Source organism: Neoarius graeffei, chromosome 18, assembly GCF_027579695.1.
Source record: "Neoarius graeffei isolate fNeoGra1 chromosome 18, fNeoGra1.pri, whole genome shotgun sequence".
In the NCBI taxonomy this organism is placed as follows: Eukaryota; Metazoa; Chordata; class Actinopteri; order Siluriformes; family Ariidae; genus Neoarius; species Neoarius graeffei.
The window spans coordinates 38,295,434-38,315,792 of NC_083586.1; the positions used below are offsets into that span (position 1 = coordinate 38,295,434).

A 20,359-nucleotide genomic window follows, 5' to 3' on the forward strand; every position below is an offset into this window, starting at 1 on the left:
TCCTGTGAAGCGTCTTTGAGTACCATGAAAAGCGCTATACAAAACAGATGTATTATTATTATTATTATTATTAAAAGTTCTGGCTTGATCACGTCAGCATTCAAAAGAGGGCGCGCGCGTCTTTTGACAACATTGGCAGACGTCGGTCACTTTGATTTCCGCTGTACGTTTTACTTCCGTCCTACGATGTCTCGCACAGGTCTCAACGAATCTCGTTTACGGCCATCGCTTTGACATATGGACTGATATATTACAGAGCATATTTCAAACACTCAACTTGCTATAGCAGTGGCACAATAGCTATCAGAAATGCATTCCGATATTTAATAAAATGAGAAATAGAATTTTGATTCAATAAAAAATTTGCCTTCAGTTCTCTTTTAAATATGCACATACAGACCGACAGGTGCCTCTATAGGCTTCAGCCACAGGCTGAGCCAATAATCCATTTATAACAAACACGGCCCAGGTTTGTAATATGTACTTCTCCATCTCGGATTGAAGTAAAGGATGGATGCACAAGTCCCTTCAACCCACCTGATCTCTTTCTGTGAGCCGTGCTTCATCATCAGGTCTATGTAGACAGACCAGAGGTCTGTGCGCTTGGGGTAGCTGCTCAGGACTTTTTCAAACATTGCCTTGGCTCGCTCTGTGTTCCCATATTGGAACTCCAACCGAGCAAACTTGACTATCAGGTCCACATCTGTAATGGTAAAATGGGGTCAATTATTCATCTCTGCAATTGCACTTGAAAATATAGACAGCATTAAAAAAAATAATAATAATAATAATAAAAAAGTTACTGTAAAAGTGCAATGCTGGCAGTTAAGCTTCAGCTAGCTTTAGTGTGTAAATCGAATATGTTTATATATATTTAAAAAAAAAAAATTGCTCACGCTCTTTATTGGACAGACTCTGCAGTGCTCTCTGGAGGAGAGCATTAGCAGCATCGCTCTGTCCCTGACGCAGCAAGAAGGACCCGTAGCTTTGCCACACGGCTTTCTCCTGCCTGAAGCGCTTCACCATGTTCTTATACAAGTTCTCTGCTTCCTACATGCACACACACATTTTCAAGTTTCTTTACCGAGCACCAACTGTCAAAAAGCTTTCAAATTCAAACACCAGGTTCTCACCTTGATCTTGCTGGACTTGGTGTAAATATCTGCCAGCTGCTGGTAGACAGGCATGGGCTCGCAGTACTGAATGGCTCGCTCAAACACTTTCTGAAGGCTCTCTTCAGTACCGTACATGTTCTCCAGGTTGAGCAGAGCCACCCACACATTCAGCTTCTCCTGCTCCTCCCTACGTAGCCACAAAAATGGGATTATATGCAATCAATTAATATATAGTGGACAGTGGGTTTCCTAGAGATTTGAATCCCTTTCTGCTTTCCACCAAAGGATTTAAACACAACCATCATCTTGTCCTTCGGAGTCCCATCTTAAAATCAGTATAAAACTTTTTATTCTATCCACATTCACTGGATATGAGCAATCACACGCTCTGATTAGCTACTCTACTACTAGGCTATCAGCTCATATACCGTGAGTAGAGAAAAACAAAATGGTGGAGTGAATCAAGTCAGATACATCACTTTGTCATCAAGTATTTAAAAGAATATATACAACCCCGAGTCCAAAAAAGTTGGGACAAAGTACAAATTGTAAATAAAAACGGAATGCAATAATTTACAAATCTCAAAAACTGATATTGTATTCGCAATAGAACATAAACAACATATCAAATATCGAAAGTGAGACATTTTGAAATTTCATGCCAAATATTGGCTCATTTGAAATTTCATGACAGCAACACATCTCAAAAAAGTTGGGACAGGGGCAATAAGAGGCTGGAAAAGTTAAAGGTACAAAAAGGAAAAGCTGGAGGACCAAATTGCAACTCATTAGGTCAATTGGCAATAGGTCATTAACATGACTGGGTATAAAAAGAGCATCTTGGAGTGGCAGCGGCTCTCAGAAGTAAAGATGGGAAGAGGATCACCAATCCCCCTAATTCTGCGCCGACAAATAGTGGAGCAATATCAGAAAGGAGTTCGACAGTGTAAAATTGCAAAGAGTTTGAACATATCATCATCTACAGTGCATAATATCATCAAAAGATTCAGAGAATCTGGAAGAATCTCTGTGCGTAAGGGTCAAGGCCGGAAAACCATACTGGGTGCCCGTGATCTTCGGGCCCTTAGACGGCACTGCATCACATACAGGCATGCTTCTGTATTGGAAATCACAAAATGGGCTCAGGAATATTTCCAGAGAACATTATCTGTGAACACAATTCACCATGCCATCCGCCGTTGCCAGCTAAAACTCTATAGTTCAAAGAAGAAGCCGTATCTAAACACGATCCAGAAGCGCAGACGTCTTCTCTGGGCCAAGGCTCATTTAAAATGGACTGTGGCAAAGTGGAAAACTGTTCTGTGGTCAGACGAATCAAAATTTGAAGTTCTTTATGGAAATCAGGGACGCCGTGTCATTCGGACTAAAGAGGAGAAGGACGACCCAAGTTGTTATCAGCGCTCAGTTCAGAAGCCTGCATCTCTGATGGTATGGGGTTGCATTAGTGCTTGTGGCATGAGCAGCTTACACATCTGGAAAGACACCATCAATGCTGAAAGGTATATCCAGGATCTAGAGCAACATATGCTCCCATCCAGACGACGTCTCTTTCAGGGAAGACCTTGCATTTTCCAACATGACAATGCCAAACCACATACTGCATCAATTACAGCATCATGGCTGTGTAGAAGAAGGGTCCGGGTACTGAACTGGCCAGCCTGCAGTCCAGATCTTTCACCCATAGAAAACATTTGGCGCATCATAAAACGGAAGATACGACAAAAAAGACCTAAGACAGTTGAGCAACTAGAATCCTGCATTAGACAAGAATGGGTTAACATTCCTATCCCTAAACTTGAGCAACTTGTCTCCTCAGTCCCCAGACGTTTGCAGACTGTTGTAAAGAGAAAAGGGGATGTCTCACAGTGGTAAACATGGCCTTGTCCCAACTTTGAGATGTGTTGTTGTCATGAAATTTAAAATCACCTAATTTTTCTCTTTAAATGATACATTTTCTCAGTTTAAACATTTGATGTGTCATCTATGTTCTATTCTGAATAAAATATGGAATTTTGAAACTTCCACATCATTGCATTCCGTTTTTATTTACAATTTGTACTTTGTCCCAACTTTTTTGGAATCGGGGTTGTACGCCCTCCCCCAAATATCTCCTGTTCCACACTCCAGCCCAGTCGGTGGTGGCAATGCACCTTTAAGCTGGTTTGCCAACCGCAAAAAAAAAAAAGAAGAAAATGGCAGAGTGTGTTGCTGAACCAGCCGAGGACGAAATAAAAACTACTCAAGAAACACCCCCCCCAAAAAAGCAACAAAATATGGAATGAAAGTATTTCATGGTAAGAACGCATCTTTTTTTTTTCCATTTTTCAAAAATTATTGCATTTTTCACAAATTGCTACTACCATTTCACCGGTTTGTTTACATTCTAAGCAAAAATGATTTTGTCGGACGTTTTGTATAAAAAAAGTTTTTATTTATCGAACTTGCAAAAAAAGAAAAAAAGAAAAAAATGCTCCGTTTCTCAAACTCCAGTGAATGTGGATAGAATAAAACAGTTATTCCACTCAATCTGGTCGTACATGTCTTATAGACAACTCGGCGCTATGCGTCTCTTCGGCTATCAGCTCATATACGACTCGATTTCGTAGAATAGCTTAAACATATAGTGGACGGTGAGTTTCCTAGAGATCTGAATCCCTTTCTGCTTTCCACCAATGGATTTAACACAGAACCATCATCTCGTCCTTCCAAGCACCATCTTCAAATCAGTATAAAACTTTACAGAACGTGCTTATGATTCAATTCTTTCAGGGGAATAATTTTTTATGGTCAAACACAACGTCCAGTGAGACTTAAAAAATAAATAAATAAAACCCTGCCAGTTCAGGAAAAATTAATATTTTATAGAGAAAGAAATTGGTCTCCAAAACTAGTTTTGGGTGAGTTTAACCCTTTGGTGACTGACCCCTTGAAAATGGTTCCTCCAGGAACGATGACTTTTCAGTTGTCAAGACAACGGAAAAACTAAAATACAAAAATAGAAAGATACATCACAATGCTCTTGTGCACAAAACAAAATGCTCTTGTATTTTAGTTTTTCCATTGTCTTGACAAGAGCATTTTGTTTTGTGCACAAGAGCATTGTGACGTATCTTTCTGTTTTTGTATTTTAGTTTTTCCGTTGTCTTGACAACTGAAAAGTCATCGTTCCTGGAGGAACCATTTTCAAGGGGTCAGTCACCAAAGGGTTAAGGGTTGTTTTAATATTTTTGGGTTCTAGTGATGTTTGGTAAATTCTGATCCAGTTAAACCCATCACAGTCAGGGAAATTTCTTCTTGGGGCTTTTGAGCTTTAGATCACCTACTATGTGAAACTTTTTCACAACACTACAAGACTACACAATTCAAACAAAGACAGTCATTGGATACCTCCAACACACTGTACGACTGTTAGTAGCCTGTCCAGAATAGACATTCTGATGCATACAGATAAAGTATTTAGCAGACACAGACAGCTCTCTCACTTCTATGATAACTAGGAATAATATTTTGCCCTCTTATTAAAGTGAATTTAATGTCCCTAAACCCCACTTTTTCCCCTTGTACAAAGCCACAATCATTAAGTTGATCGACCACGTGTTTTTGAACCATAGCTGATCCAAAAGGCCATAAATGAATGGAAAATCAATACGATCAGCTGATTTTCACGGAATCTGTCGAGACTGATCCAGAAGATCCCGAAGGAGTGCATGATGTCACACGTGTAACAATCCCGGTATCAATTTCATTCCCGTGTGTACCAGTCTCGATATGGAATCACGTTTTGGAGAGAATTCTGATAGTAATTGGGACTCTTGTGTGTCAGATGAACAGGCAGATGATTATCGAGGATATTCCGGAGTAAATGTCTCTCTTTTCGAGCCCCCAAGACTGCCACTTCACGACAGTCCCGCTCACCGCCGATAGCACCCCACCAGCCAGAGAGAATTGGAAACACAGATTGGTTTGTGGATTCTAAGCTGGCCGCTGCAAAATACGGGAAAATATTTACATTTATTTTTTTCGCAGTCTGGTTTCCATCAAATCCTGCGCTCTGATTGGCTGGCGAGCGGGTCCGTATCCTACGATACGGACCCCGGATACGGACCTCTGGCGACTTGCTCGTTCACAGCAGCAACAAACATAGTATAGCAATTTCGGTCAACATTTATTTTCACATTTCTCAGGAGAAAAGCATTAATTTTACATCACGGATAGCGATAACGACAGTCTTCACAGCGAAAGCGAGTTCTACTACCCTGAGGAAGACGAAATAAAAGAAAACATTTCAGGAGAAAGCTAAAAACCTGTAACTGTTGCTAACGCCAAGCAAAAACATGGCTGAATCCTGAATGACTCAATTTTGTATAAATAGGGGACTACATAGGCAGCAAAATGTAGTTTTTTTTTTTCCTGCCATGGAAGTGCACTTGTATACCGAGGAGGAAGCCATTTGCATTACAGCCGTGAATGAGGATTCAAAATGGCGGCTCGGCTCGGTTTTCCCTTTCGGGCGTTCTCGTTTTCTGTTAGAATTTGGTAAAGAAAAAAATAAATATATTATTTACCAGCTTAAGGTCGGTCCGTATGGTGAAATACCCCTCTACTTTCAAGACCTCGGTCACGGTATTTCACGATACGGACCTCCCAGCTGGTAAATAGCATATATCTCATCTCATTATCTCTAGCCGCTTTATCCTGTTCTACAGGGTCGCAGGTAAGCTGGAGCCTATCCCAGCTGACTACGGGCGAGAAGCAGGGTACACCCTGGACAAGTCGCCAGGTCATCACAGGGCTGACACATAGACACAGACAACCATTCACACTCACATTCACACCTACGGTCAATTTAGAGTCACCAGTTAACCTAACCTGCATGTCTTTGGACTGTGGGGGAAACCGGAGCACCCGGAGGAAACCCACGCGGACACGGGGAGAACATGCAAACTCCGCACAGAAAGGCCCTCGCCGGCCACGGGGCTCGAACCCGGACCTTCTTGCTGTGAGGCGACAGCGCTAACCACTACACCACCGTGCCGCCCCTAAATAGCATATACAGTATGTACTCAATAAATGCAGAAATATAATCTTTAAAACGTACACTTATACAGGGTAATTATTGAAAGAAAATATGAAGTGGATGATAACTGGGGAATTGACGAACTGTCCAAATGTCAGATCAAATGTCATTTATTAAATAAATGGGTTTCTTTTTTGCTCCAATAATTCCCATGTGATCGTTCTGGTGGTGATGAATCAGATTGATTATTAGTAGGCGACACAAAATCTGCCCGCTTCGTTTGCACAAACCTCACCCCACTGTTGCTTTAGATTAGTGCAATTTCTCGGAAATTCGTGAACTGAATGTCCTGTATTAGATGGATTTGAACATCCAAACACAACACAGCGCTTTCACATCATTGTTTTTGTAAGATTCCAACAACAACATCCAATTTCAGTGAGTAAACAAGCACGGAGTCAGAGGAACTGAAATGACCCAGGATTCCACGTATGACGCCATGTGAGATGAGCCCTGGGGCAAGGCTGCCCTGGAAGCCACGATTTACCGATAGTTTTGTGCTTGATAATAAAATAAGTAATTAATATTATTCCCCTCCCCTTATTAATTCATTTTGGTCGTTACTAACGATATATATTCACTTTAAAGCATTACAATAAGGCATTACATACACTAAGAATTGTACACACAAACCTACAGATAATCAACACCCTTGGTAAAGATGGGTAAAAAGATTTATGAAGAAATATCAATCATGTGATGTTTAAAAACTTTTAAGGAGTCATCCATGACTTCCTGTTTAACTGGAGTATAAATATGTGAGACAGAGGACAAATTTCCATCGTCATTCATCAACATGGGGGGGGGGGGGGGGGGGGGAAGAAAAATGCACAAAAGATTATCATATTTTTGGTGCTAGATTAAACCACAGACGTGTTTAATAAAAATGAAGGGTGCCAATAATTCTGGAGCCAACTCTATTCTCAGGCACCCACCTGAAGGAGATGGTTTTGAGGGCTCTCTCGGCTACAGCGCGAGCCTGCTCGATCTGTGTGGCCTGTAGCTGGAAGGCCATGTACTGCAGCCAGAGCAGAGACGAGTCCGGGGACGAGAGCAGCAGTCGCTCAAACGCCTCAGTGCTCTCCGGTCGGGCCGAGGGCTCCATAAGCTCCGCCTCCAGTTTGCTGAGCTTGAGCTCTGCCTCCTTACGTTCCATCTCCGCCTCCCGCCGAGACTTCTTCGTTGTCTGAAGGCGAGAAAACAGACGATGTGAAAAGGAGAGTTTGAGGAACAGAATGATGATGAGCGGATTGCGTGAGGTTAACTGTAGAGTTATGGGGCTGACTCGACGTTAGCAAATTAAAAAGGTGCACAAATCCTAATTACGTGTAAAACTTGACAAATCAAGCGCTACATCAAGATTATTAACATATACAATGAATTATTATTGGTGCATATGCCACGTTATGAATTATTGTGTGCATGTTTGAAGGAGGACAGACCTTGGTATGATCGTCCGGCTCATCTTCGCTGGACTCGTACGCGTTTTCGACAGATGATGCAGGTTTGAGTGAGCTCAGCACTACGTCCCAGGAGAAATCAGATGCTACCTGTAGCCTGCCTGGCTCTTCTGGAGCTGCAGCCTCACTTTTACCCTAAAATAAAGACCATTTTGTGTACCTTCATCAGTCCAATCATCATCTTGTTATATAAAATTAACCTACCAAGTCAAGATTCAAGAGTGCCTCACCCTTTTCTTTGCTTGGTCATCGTCTTTTTCTCTAAAATACACCTCAACTCCACTATCCTGATCATCAGCTTGCAAACTCTTCAGCCTTCTCTCCTTTGTTAATTTTTTCTTATTGATCGCTGCATCCTTTTCTTCTTTCTTTCGTTTCTTCGCTTCCCTAGCTTCGTTCTGTCGAGAGAAAAGCGAACATGAACAGGAAGGCTTCAGCAACTCAGATCATCGAGCTTTACAACCGTGGTGAGCAGAAAAGCACCTCAGAAAACCCAACACGTCGAACCTTTAACAACAGAAGAGGTCACAATAACTATGTAGGTGATACTTGGGGGCTGCGACCAGGTAAACCGAAGACCACCAAGTATAAATACTCACCCCTTTCACCACAAGTATTTCTTTTTAACACGTTATTGGAAAACAGGCTCCCCTCAGTTTGGTAGTGACATGAACAAAGAAGTGGGAAAGAGAGGGAATAGGTTGGTGAAGGTTCTCAGTCATCCAGGTCATAGTAAACCGGAGGTGCTAAAGAAGGCAACTGGACTTGCTTGAGATTCTTGAAGACGTTTCACCTCCCATCCGAAAGGCTTCTGCAGTTCTGTCTGACTAGTGAGGAGTTTCAGGTGTTTATCCTCGAGTGGACCAAAAGCAACCCTAAGGAGTGTTGTTGAGGTCACAGTCATCCTGTAGGTGTTAGGGTCCCTGTGGGTCAGGTATGAACGGTGTTAGCAGCCTAGAGGATCGGTAGGGTGATCTGTGGGTCAATAGTTCTCTCTGCCATCATGTGAGTCATTGAAGTCAGCTGAATCTTGGTGTGGATGTGTATTCAGTTTTCTGGGAAGTGTGCCAAGGACTACATTGTAAGTAGGGATGGCGAAAACTAAAAAAAATCTTGACCGACCACCGAGCCTCATTAGCCGGTTAAAGTCGGTTAACCTATGAGTTTAAAATTCTAGAATTGGAATTATTACAGGGATGTAAACGGCGCGCCTTTTGGCGGATGCCGCCCTCTCCACGGCTGAATCGCGCAGATCCGGCCTTCCTTTCCCAAGGGGGGGGGGCGTTGGAGCGTCCGACCACAACTTCATCAAAGCAAATTCTGCATATAAGCAAATGCCGCCACAGTCCACGAAACACAGGAAGTACAAGCACGAGAAGAAAACAGCAAATCAGAAAGCCGCGCATGCCCGCGCCGAAGCTGCGCAAAATTTAATGTGCGCAGCTTCTGCGCAAACGCGCGCAGCCCCCTGATCCACTGCCTTCCTCCCACACCCCCCACGCCTCATGGACTGCAACAGCACCCCCTATTTAGTAATTTTAATACAGAATCCACCTTGAAATTACATTCAGACACTCCAACGCCCCCCCCCCCCCCCAAAAAAAAAAAAAAAAAAACGGATCTGCGCGATTCAAAAAAAAAAAAAAAGAAGTCGGCATCTGCGCCTTTAGTTTGTGTGGAGAGATATGATCTGCAATAACATGCATTGTTGGCTACAGACCGAAACATACTTTCAGAATGCACTGGCCAAGGCAGGACTAAACTCCATGTGCCTTCTAATAATAAAAAAAAAAACCAGAATAGTAATTTGTAAGCTAAAAAGCCTGTGTCTACACTTTCGCAGAGTGGCAGCGGGAGGGCAGGACATGACTGAGTGGGTGTTTCTGATTTGTCAGCTGTCTTTAACTGGGGCGGGACATGACTGAATGGGTGTTTCTGATTTGTCAGCTGTCGTCCTTACACCGCATGGCACGCCCCAAGCGTTTACAACATGGAATTCCAAGTCCTCCGCTCCAAAATCGGCAGCTTCAAAACGATTGATTTTTTTTTTTTTTTAACCGACAACCAAAAAAAAAAATTAACCGGTTGACGTTGATTCGGTCAACCACCGGTCAAACGGTCATCGGTTAACATCCCTAATTGTAAGTGGCTGGTAAGTGGTGTCTCAGCCCACCTCCTCTGTTCAGTAATGGTCATTCCAGGTTGACAAAGATGGCTTCTTTTACTCCCCTTTCAAACCACCGGTCTTCTCTGGCTAGAATGCGTACATTGCCATCTTGAAACAAGTGTCCTTTGTTATTGAGATGAAGACGGACTGCAGAGTCCTGGCCTGAGGAACTGGCTCTCCTGTGTTGAGCCATGCACTTGTGAACCGGTTGTTTCGTTTCCCCAATGTACAGGTCTGTGCATTCCTCACTGCATTGAACTGCGTACACTACATTGTCCTGTTTGGACAAATAAATACCTGGATTTATTACCAGAGGATAAATGCGTGGAACTCCGCACTAGTCAGACAGAACTGAAGAAGTCTTTCAGACGAGAGGTGAAACATCTTCAAGAATTTCAAGCAAGTCCAGCTGCCTTCTTTAGCACCAACGGAAAAAGAGGGAAGGGGAAAAATTTGGAGAATCTGCTATTCAAAAACGACAATATTCCTGAAGACGAGGCTGAACAGCTTTGTATTCATGTTTCCACCACGCTATCCAACGCTAAGCTAATCTCAGCAAACAAAAAAAAGCCACAATCACACTGAGTAAGGATCGAAACAAACATCGCAACCCTGATAACAGAGAGGAGAGGAAATGCACAGTGGTGGTGTTGAACTGAGAGGATTACCATTCTAACGTAAATCACACTCCTCAGTGAAAATAACACATGAAATGCTTAAGCCTGATCCCATGAGTAAATACAAGAAACAGGTAATGAGTTGGAAAAACAACAAGTGACAGATCGCAGTTTATATCACCACCTTGATCCTGGAAAAACTACATCCTGCATACATGGATAACCAAAAATACATAGTCCCACTTAGACCAGTGTACGGAAGCCGAGAGAGGCCCTTCATATAATCTTTTTTTATTCACCTTGTTATCCAGAGATAACGATATAATTAATTCAGGATCTCGAGAAAACAACACAACTAGTTCGAGATCTCGAGAAAACAAAACCGTTATTCCGAGATCTTGAGAAAACAAAATTATTTCATGATCTCGAGTAAACAGCTGAGAAATGGTTCATTCAGGTGCGCCAAGAGACTTGTGATATGCTGACTTTGGGGCTATTTCTCATTCTGTATAGACGCAACTTTGGTCATTAGAATGTCTGGAATAATCGATCACCTAATAAGGAAATATTTTGATCAGGGGTTGACACAGGGAGAGATTGCATTAAGCCTTTTAATAAGGGATCATTTCAAAATTAGTCCGCGGCACCTCGGCAGAAGACTGGCCCGGCTTCGTCTCTACCGACGGAGATACAGTGATCCAGCTGAGATCATGAAATAATTGTTTTGTTTTCTCGAGATCTCGAATTAGTTGTGTTGTTTTCTCGAGATCCTGAATTAATTATGTCGTTATCTCGGGATAACAAGGTGAATAAAAAAAAGATTATATGAAGGGCCTCTCTCGGCTTCCGTACCAGTGGTATCAATTCAGTTCCATACAACATTGCAAAATACCTGGCTACTATCTTAACCCTGCCCTTGTTGGCAACACCGAGTACTACACACACAACTCCAAGTACTCTTCCTGGAATCAGAGGAGACAAAGGGGTCATACAAGGTCACGTCATTGTTTACGTGTAGCAACAGCATGGGCATTTGAAACTGTGAGCTGAAACTGAACAATGACGAGACATTCAGTCACCAAACACAACTCACGTTGGTAGAAAGGAAGTAGTATGCGGTATTCAAAGATGTGTTTTACAGACAGAAGCACTGCTGTATCTTGGGTTCTCCCGTATCTCCCAATGTGACCAGTCTCTACAGAGAAGTGGTGGAGAAGGAACTGTTGATGTCCCAAGTGACTGGTTCAGGCATGTGAATGAAGCATGGGTGAAAATCGAGAGCCATGAAATCGTCCCTGTTACACATCACCTTAAATCAGTGGACAAAAACATCAAGTTCACTTAAGACGATGTGAAGCCTAGGTCACAACCGGACGTACGTGCTCCTACAGCCGGTCTACGTGCAAAAAACGCAAGAAACGCACGGAGGGCGCGAGTGTGACGTGCTGATTTTCGAGCCGCAGACCGGCCGCAGAGGTTCTTTGTCATGTCAAACAAACTCTACGGGCGCTTACGTTTTTTTCAGGTTGCAAGACAAACTTACGGCCAACGTGCGTCTTTCTCCACGAACAAAAAAAACGCAGCGGTTTGGGAAACACCAAAAATCGCACGGCCAAAAAATCATACGTCCGGTTGTGACCTAGGCTTGAGTGAGAACAAACTCCCACTTCTAGACTGCACCATAAAGATGGGAGATGGGGAACCTGCAAGTTGAGGTATACAATGTTTGACTCTAACACCCACTAGAGCATAAACTGGGAGTGAGCTGTACTTTGCAATGTTGGGCAGAGAATGTATCTACACAATCTGAAGCCTATTTAACAATTATTCGCCAAAGGTGAAGTGAAATATCGGGAATTATTATACATACAGGACACTTTTTCCATGGAATAAAAACATGCATTCTATTCCCTTCTTGCGGGTTTATTGATGGCATGCAATATTATCATATCACTTACCCTACATGTATTACGCCACTCTCCCCAATGGAGAATGAGCATGGAATATTGTTATAATATTGCACGTTGTCAAGACAACACAATGTCACACTTCGGAGCTCATGTGAAGATCCAGTGACAAAACTTTTCTGCTGCGCATGCACACAATCATTTCTTTGTCAGCGGGGAGAGAATAAACGGGGTTGATTCAGTGCTCGGATTAGGCACTAAATAAATAAACTGAAGACGCGCTGAACACCCGAAAAGCTACCAAAACTTCATTATATATTCTTCACGCATATTTACAAGAGAAAAACATACCAACGGACATTAAAAAACTCGAAAAGAGACACGTCAGAGACGTACAATTCCTGCGCTAGTGAGTGACTCGGACAGCTTGTACATAAACATGGTGGCAAGGTTTGCTTCATTAAAAGTGGAAGATTTAAAGACAAAGACACGGTGAACACCTGAAAGGCTACCAAAACGTCACTGGATATTCTTCATGCATATTTACAAGAGAAAAACAGACCAACGGACATCAAAAAACTGGAAAAGTGAGCAATAGCAGAAATACTGTCAAAGTTCTACTTGGAGGTGAGGAAAAGTGACGGAGACTTTTACAAGAGAACTTCACTCGTGGACTTCACTCAGTAAAGCCCTTTTGTTTTGAACAACTGAAATGCAACAATTAACTACGAACAAAAGTAACTGTGAACTTGAACTGTCTACCTGGATATAGTTTGTATACAAGTTGGGTTGTTGTTCAGGCTTTTTGGACTTGTACCATTTTTATTGTTAGAACTTTGACTTTGTACATTCCATTCCATCAGAATCAGTGTTCAATATTGGCAAGTTACCGCCCTGTTCTTAACTTTTTGTAAAATCTATAATTGTTCCATTGAATGTGTATGTATAATAATAATAATAATAATAATAATAATAATAATAATGCCTGGCTTTTTTCATGGTACACCAGATATATTCCATTCAGCTACTCGTCTTCGACTCGTTCAATATCATGCTGGCTGAATGGAATATATCTGATATACCACAAAAAAAAAAGCCAGCCAACATTATTTAAATAATAACCGAAATGAAGTCGATGTTATTATTCATCAATATTCACTGAGCCTGAGGCAGATAATTGTTTTAGTATAAATACACAGGTGATTATTTTTTTTAAAAAAAACTGTACTTAAAAACAAACAAACAAAAAAACATCTCATTCTCATCCCATTATCTGTAGCCGCTTTATCCTGTTCTACAGGGTTGCAGGCAAGCTGGAGCCTATCCCAGCTGACTACGGGTGAAAGGCGGGGTACACCCTGGACAAGTCACCAGGTCATCACAGGGCTGACACATAGACACAGACAACCATTCACACTCACATTCACACCTACGGTCAATTTAGAGTCACCAGTTAACCTAACCTGCATGTCTTTGGACTGTGGGGGAAACCGGAGCACCCGGAGGAAACCCACGCGGACACGGGGAGAACATGCAAACTCCGCACAGAAAGGTCCTCGCCGGCCACGGGGCTCGAACCCAGGACCTTCTTGCTGTGAGGTGACAGCGCTAACCACTACACCACCGTGCCATCACATAAAATACTTTGTTTTGAAATCGATAAAATAAATCACAGTTCCGCCTTACCTTTGAACAGTTGAAGACCAAACTTCATAGCATCTTTAGTGCTTTTAGGAACAGTATTTTCTTTCATAATTTGTAATTCTTCCACACTTACGGTGACAAAGTGATTGGCCGCCAAAATGGATGCCGTTCTGCAGAGTCGCTCGAGGTGATTATCGAGAAATGATCAGAATCTCTCGACCAATCAGTGCGCAATTTTTTTATAATATCACCTGTGTATTTATACTAAAACCACATTAATCAAGCATTGAAACGTTGTGGTTATTCAGAGTGGACCTTCATTAAAACATATAAAAAGGTGTTTAGACAAATCAAAGAAAATGGACTACAATGCCAGAAAAACCATGCGGTCATCCAGAGTCTTCTGTATCTTGAGTTTCCGAGACATTCCAAAAGGTTTTCAAAGCTTTCAAACACAACGTTCCCGTGTATTTTAAACCTATGAACACACTAAGACAGCGGTTTGGTCCATCCAAAGGACCGGATTCCCAAAGATCTTAAAAGCAACACTGCATGTCCTGTATATGTGATCAATCACAGTGAGGAATGTAAAGATCTCTATAGACCCCTTTCACTGACGTCACCCGAAACCGGAAGTAAACAGACCCTGCGCCATATTGGAAGACCAACAAACTCGTGATTAGGGGGAAATAATGGCAGCGGTATGTGAAACCACAAGAATAAAGTGGAGTGGCAAACGACTTAAACAAACAAATCTGAGCTGTTTTATTTATGATTTATTGGCCCAACAGTAGACTTGAAAGAAACCTGTGTGAGACTTGGCAAAAAACTGTGGATATAATGGATAAGTCTGTGCATGATCTGCGGACACTTTGAGGTAAGCAAACGCAAGAAATTCAGATTTAAAACATGCTAAATTGGCCCCAAGTTGCAATTTAATAATAATAATAATTTAGGATGGTTTGGGGCTTGCTCGCTGCTGCCAGGTTGGTTGTTGAGTAGCCTGACTGTTTTTCTTGCGTGTGGTATCATTGTTGACGCGAGGTTGTTTTTTGAACATGCCAATGCGGACTCGATTTCCCCTGATGAGTTATGACTTCAGACGCGATGCGTGTGTGGAGGTGTGGAGTCCGTGTGATATGTGCGTAAGATAGGCTTCTCATGTGTTTGGAGATCCGCGCTCCGAGACAAGCGCAAGCGCCCCCCCCCCCCCCAAGGGAAAAAAGGGACCCCCCGAAAATATCGGCATAGTTCGAACACTGAGTGTAGGCACTGGGTGTAAACAACAAATAGTTTACAATGTCTGGGTAGCAAACAGATGGCAGAATTGGTGTCAGGTCCTCCTTATGTTTCCATTCTCCCTTGCCCCGAGTCTTATCATATGGGTCAAACCCATCAATCACAGCCAGTTTCTCCACATACCGTGCCCTTTCTGCAGCTGGTAATGTACTCACATAACCAGAATTATCAGCCATCGTGTCACTTTACTCTCGCTCGTACTTTGTTTTATATTGTGAGTGCATGTACTTGGTCTTCCAATATGGCGCCTAACAAAATCTCGCGGCGCGGTGACGTCATGTGAAAGGGGTCTATACAGGGGAAACTAAATGTCCACCCAATCGATGCATGTCCCAACACAGGCAAGCGAACGCTTCAGGACACAACTCGGCAGTTTATACAAACCTACAACAAAAGAAACCGTTTTCATGATCGTGAGGTACACACTGGCGATAGAAGACAGGTGGATTGAAAGAGGTCATCAAAGTGGAGCAGTGCTGAACAGAGGAGGGGGTTTCAGACACCGCCTGTCCCCAGCTTATAATGTCATGTACTAATCATGTGACTTTGTGGATATTTTTGCCAGAGTTACTTCCTGTCACGGTTTTACAACTGAGGTTTGGATGAACACCAAAATGTCTTTTTTTTTTTAGATATAGTCCAGCATTTTCTATAAAAACAGTATTTCTTTGTACAGCTTTGTTTTTGGAGATGGAAGGAAACTGGATAACCCAGAGGAAACCCATACAGACACAGGGAGAATGTGAAACTCCACACAGACAGCTCAGGATCAGGTTAGGATCTGGCTCACACAAACCTCACAAAAGCATTGTATTGATATTTTATGAGAATTTTTTTTTTTTAAAAACACATCCACCATGCATACATGCATGCAGATAGAGACACACCTGCTCGCTCTCAGACTTCTTGCGCTTCCTTGCAGCACTCTTCTTGTCATGCGCCTCCTTTTCCTTCCCCTTCAGGCGCAGCGGAAGCCCAAGGGATTCTGGGAGAATGTCTGCTTTTCCAGTGTCCTCCGGGAGTAAGGAGAGAGCCACGTGTTTGTTCTTTGCGTCAACGCTGAATGTAAACACAAACATTTGGCAAATCCCACACTGAGAAATCTCCATCACAGAATCTATGACTAATTTTATGCAGTGTTCACACTTATACCGGTACGACAGTGGTATAACTGTATCGATACAAAGTATACCGGTACAGTTTAGTGCATCTGTCCACACTAGCGAGAAATGTTTGCGGTTTTCTTTCACGGTAGTTGAAATGCGCATGCGCGAAATGTTTCCATGGTTACCGAGTAACTTCCTTCCGAGAATATATGGCATCCGTTATTTCGAGATCTCAAGAAAACAAAACAATCATTTCATGATCTCAGCTGGATCACTGTATCTCCGTCGGTAGAGACGAAGCCGGGCCAGTCTTCTGCGGAGGTGCCGCGGACTAATTTTGAAATGATCCCTTATTAAAAGACTTAATGCAATCTCTCCCTGTGTCAACCCCTGATCAAAATATTGCCTTATTAGGTGATCGATTATTCCAGACATTCTAATGACCAAAGTTGCGTCTATACAGAATGAGAAACAGCCCCAAAGTCAGCATATCACAAGTCTCTTGGCGCACCTGAATGAACCATTTCTCAGCTGTTTACTCGAGATCATGAAATAATTTTGTTTTCTCGAGATCTCGGAATAACGGTTTTGTTTTCTCGAGATCTCAAATTAGTTGTGTTGTTTTCTCGAGATCCTGAATTAATTATGTCGTTATCTCGGGATAACAAGGTGAATTAAAAAAAAAAAAGGGATTATATGAAGGGCCTCTCTCGGCTTCCGTACGGATGAAACGACGTGTGTGTGCTTTTTGTTGTCAGTGTACAGTCTGTATTTCTGGTGGTCATTTATTCAGTCGAATCGTATAAAACGCGTGAGGCAGTTGAGAAAGAAACAAAGAAAACGAATCTCCGTTCTTCACTATTTTATTCAGCGAAAACATTGATTGAGGTGTGTGACTTTGTGCATGCGCATTATATTTGTATCGATACAGAGCCGCTTCATCTGTCCACACTACAGCGAAGTGCTACAGTACCGATACTGTACCGGTACGAAACCCATACATTTGTGGGTTTCGTACCGATACAGTTCTACTGCTACAGTACCGGTATAGTTGCTAGGGTGGACAGGTGTTGCGGTACGAAAGTAGTTTCGTATCGGTACAAAATCCCTAGTGTGGACAGGGCATTATACACACACACACGTCAGTTATTCCACAAAATCAAGTCGTACATGAGCTGATAGCCGATGAGGCACGTAGCACTGAGTTGGCTATAAACCATGTACGACGAGATTGAGTAGAATAACTGTTTTATTCTATCCATAGTCACTGGACTTTAAGAAACAGAGCATTTTTATTTTTAGCAAATTCACCAAACAAAAACTATACAAAACTTCGGACAAAATAATTTCTGCTTAGAATGTAAACAAACCGGTGAAATGACAGTAGCAGTTTGTAAAAAAAAAAAGCTATAATCATTCTGGAAAAAAACCCAAACAGATATATGATCTTACCATCAAATACTTTCATTCCATATTTTGTTGCTTTTTTTTGTATTTTCTGGGGTTTTGTTTTCAAGTAGAGTTTTTATTTCATCCTCGGTTGGTTCAGCAACACGCGCCGCCATTTTGTTTTTCTCTACTCATGGTATATGAGCTGATAGCCTAGTAGTAGAGTAGCCAATCAGAGCACACGATTGCTCATATCCAGTGAATGTGGAGATATTATACATTTGTTTACAGAAGCTTGTATTACTATACCTTTTTTTATTAGTTACATTTCCTGTATTTAAAATCACACCGTATGTGTTGTAGAGCTGCACTTGAGACTGAGCTACAGGAAACGCCTTGTTTTGGTGTCCTGTAATGTTGTCTGATCAAATCTACACTCAAGTGTGTTTCTAATGTCGCTACAAAAAAACAAAGCATTGGCACAGTTGGCTGTTTGGGTGTCTACACTCCGTGATGTGCCTTGTACTCAACGGCTCACAGGGTTCCTTGATGCACGGAGACTTGCCTGGTTTCATTTTAAAATCATTTTTAGTAGTATTTGACCAGTTGTTAGACACCAGACATCCTCCAAAGCAACTCTGACAGGTGATGGGATAAGATGCTCTTGGGATATGATTAATCTTGGGTTCTGAACTGTTATCGAGCTGTAGCATGATGTTCAGTTGAAAAGTGACATGTCGTTACAGGTTGGACAGAGTAGAGTATACACTGGGGGGGGTGCGCGCAGTAAGTGATTTTAAAACAGGAAGTGTGCGCGATGGACGAAATGTAGAAGCTCTGAAGGTACGAGTGTGATGGCAGGCAATGAGAAGATAAGTCTTTTACTTTTTCTATTTGTCTTGTCAGAGAAACGTTCGTCGGTGATCGATAAATGTTGTTTTACGGTGTGAAGCAAAGATGTAATGCGCCGCTGCCAAGGCTGAGTATTAGAGAGAAGACGTCCTGCTGAGTTCTGATCGATTTAGAGCAAATGGAGGGAGTTTGAACTGATGCCAGTGTGGAGGAAGCTGCAGCGATCACTGGAAAAATGGCTCAAAACCAAAAAAAGCCTTGGAGTTTAAGGTCTAAATGTGATAAGGTTGTGAATGAAGAGGAAGGGGAATGATAATCATCTAGCCTTAGGAAGTTCCTCAGGTTTTGCTTTCAGACAAAACGTATATCAAATGATAAAAACATTTATACTACTATACTATAATAATAATAATAATAATAAATCAGAGACCCCAGCACGACTACTGCAGCACGCTGCACTTCATGCCTTTTATTATAAACCTAGCTTTTTTGAAAAACATTAATGCTGACTATAAAATATTAAAATGTTTCCAAACCCAGGATACAGTATCTGTGCTGTCTTACTGGAGAACTTTGGCTGTCAGCAGTGCATTCTGGGAGACGCGTTCTTGGAACAGGTCGGAGTCGACTGCAAAGTAGTTTGTGGCATGTTGGAACAGGACTCTTCCCGTGACTAATCTGGATAACCTTTAACAAATAAACAAAGAATAAAAGTTCCCACTTACTGGTTGAAAATGAATAAAAATTACTTTCAAATTACCATATGAGAAACCGATACAAGAGGACAAAAACCCAACAGAATCCTTAAAATAAATAAATAATAATAATAAAAAAAATTGTTAGTACCTCAAGAATATGCCCATTTTGTCAACATTTTTTACATATCCTTGGATAATCTGTCCCTCCTGAAGCTCCAAGATGGATTTGAGGTCCACGTCTTTGACTGGCAAGGCCTTACCAGCATGGATCCTACGTAGAGTCAGGAAATGAAATGAACATGGAAAAACCAACATGCAGTACTATTTACAGTATATTGCCCACTTTACAACATATGGAATCAAAACAGGACAGTTTCATTTTTAATTAAAAAAAAAAAAACACAACAACCAACCCACAACCATTTTTGGTTGCGTTTGTGTCTTAACATGGAGCCTGGACCAGTGAATACTGCAACGCAGGGGCCCGTAGTACTGTTTGCAACCATGAAACCTTTGTTATAAAATAAATTCCTTGAATCCTATTAGCAGATTTACTCCATGAACACTGTGTCAACGTGTACAGTAATATTTTGCCTATTCCTCAGAGCCATGGCGCTTTCTATTCCTGACCTTTCCAATAACAGAACATGATTTTACAACTTTTTTTGGACTTGAGGGTGGGACTGTAAACCATGTAAACTGTAAATAAAAACAGAATGCGATAATTTGCAAATCATGGAAACCCTATATTTCATTGAAAATGGTACAAAGACAACATCAAATGTTGCAACTGAGAAATTTTTATTGTTTTTTGAAAAACATACACTCATTTTGAATGACGTCAGCAACACGTTTCAGAAAAGTTGGGACAAGGGCATGTTTACCACTGTGCTGCATCACCTCTACCTTTAACAACACTCTGTAAACGTTTGGGAACAGAGGAGACCAATTGCTGTAGTTTTCAAAGAGAAACGTTGTCCCATTCTTGCCTGATATACAGTTTCAGT

General features: G+C 41.8%; 1 protein-coding gene across 1 annotated transcript in view; it reads right to left on the reverse strand.

Annotated features, from left to right (window-relative positions):
- The window catches only part of pdcd11 (programmed cell death 11), a 96,810-nt gene that overhangs the window by 3,971 nt on the left and 72,480 nt on the right, over positions 1–20,359 (reverse strand). Inside the window, exons 27-35 of the mRNA XM_060898788.1 lie at positions 19,501–19,623; positions 19,219–19,341; positions 16,195–16,366; positions 7,904–8,071; positions 7,656–7,808; positions 7,149–7,399; positions 1,134–1,302; positions 897–1,050; positions 538–703 (exon numbers count right to left, since the gene is read on the reverse strand). Coding sequence (XP_060754771.1) covers positions 538–703; positions 897–1,050; positions 1,134–1,302; positions 7,149–7,399; positions 7,656–7,808; positions 7,904–8,071; positions 16,195–16,366; positions 19,219–19,341; positions 19,501–19,623 — 1,479 coding nt within the window. The remainder of the gene's footprint in view (positions 1–537; positions 704–896; positions 1,051–1,133; positions 1,303–7,148; positions 7,400–7,655; positions 7,809–7,903; positions 8,072–16,194; positions 16,367–19,218; positions 19,342–19,500; positions 19,624–20,359) is intronic.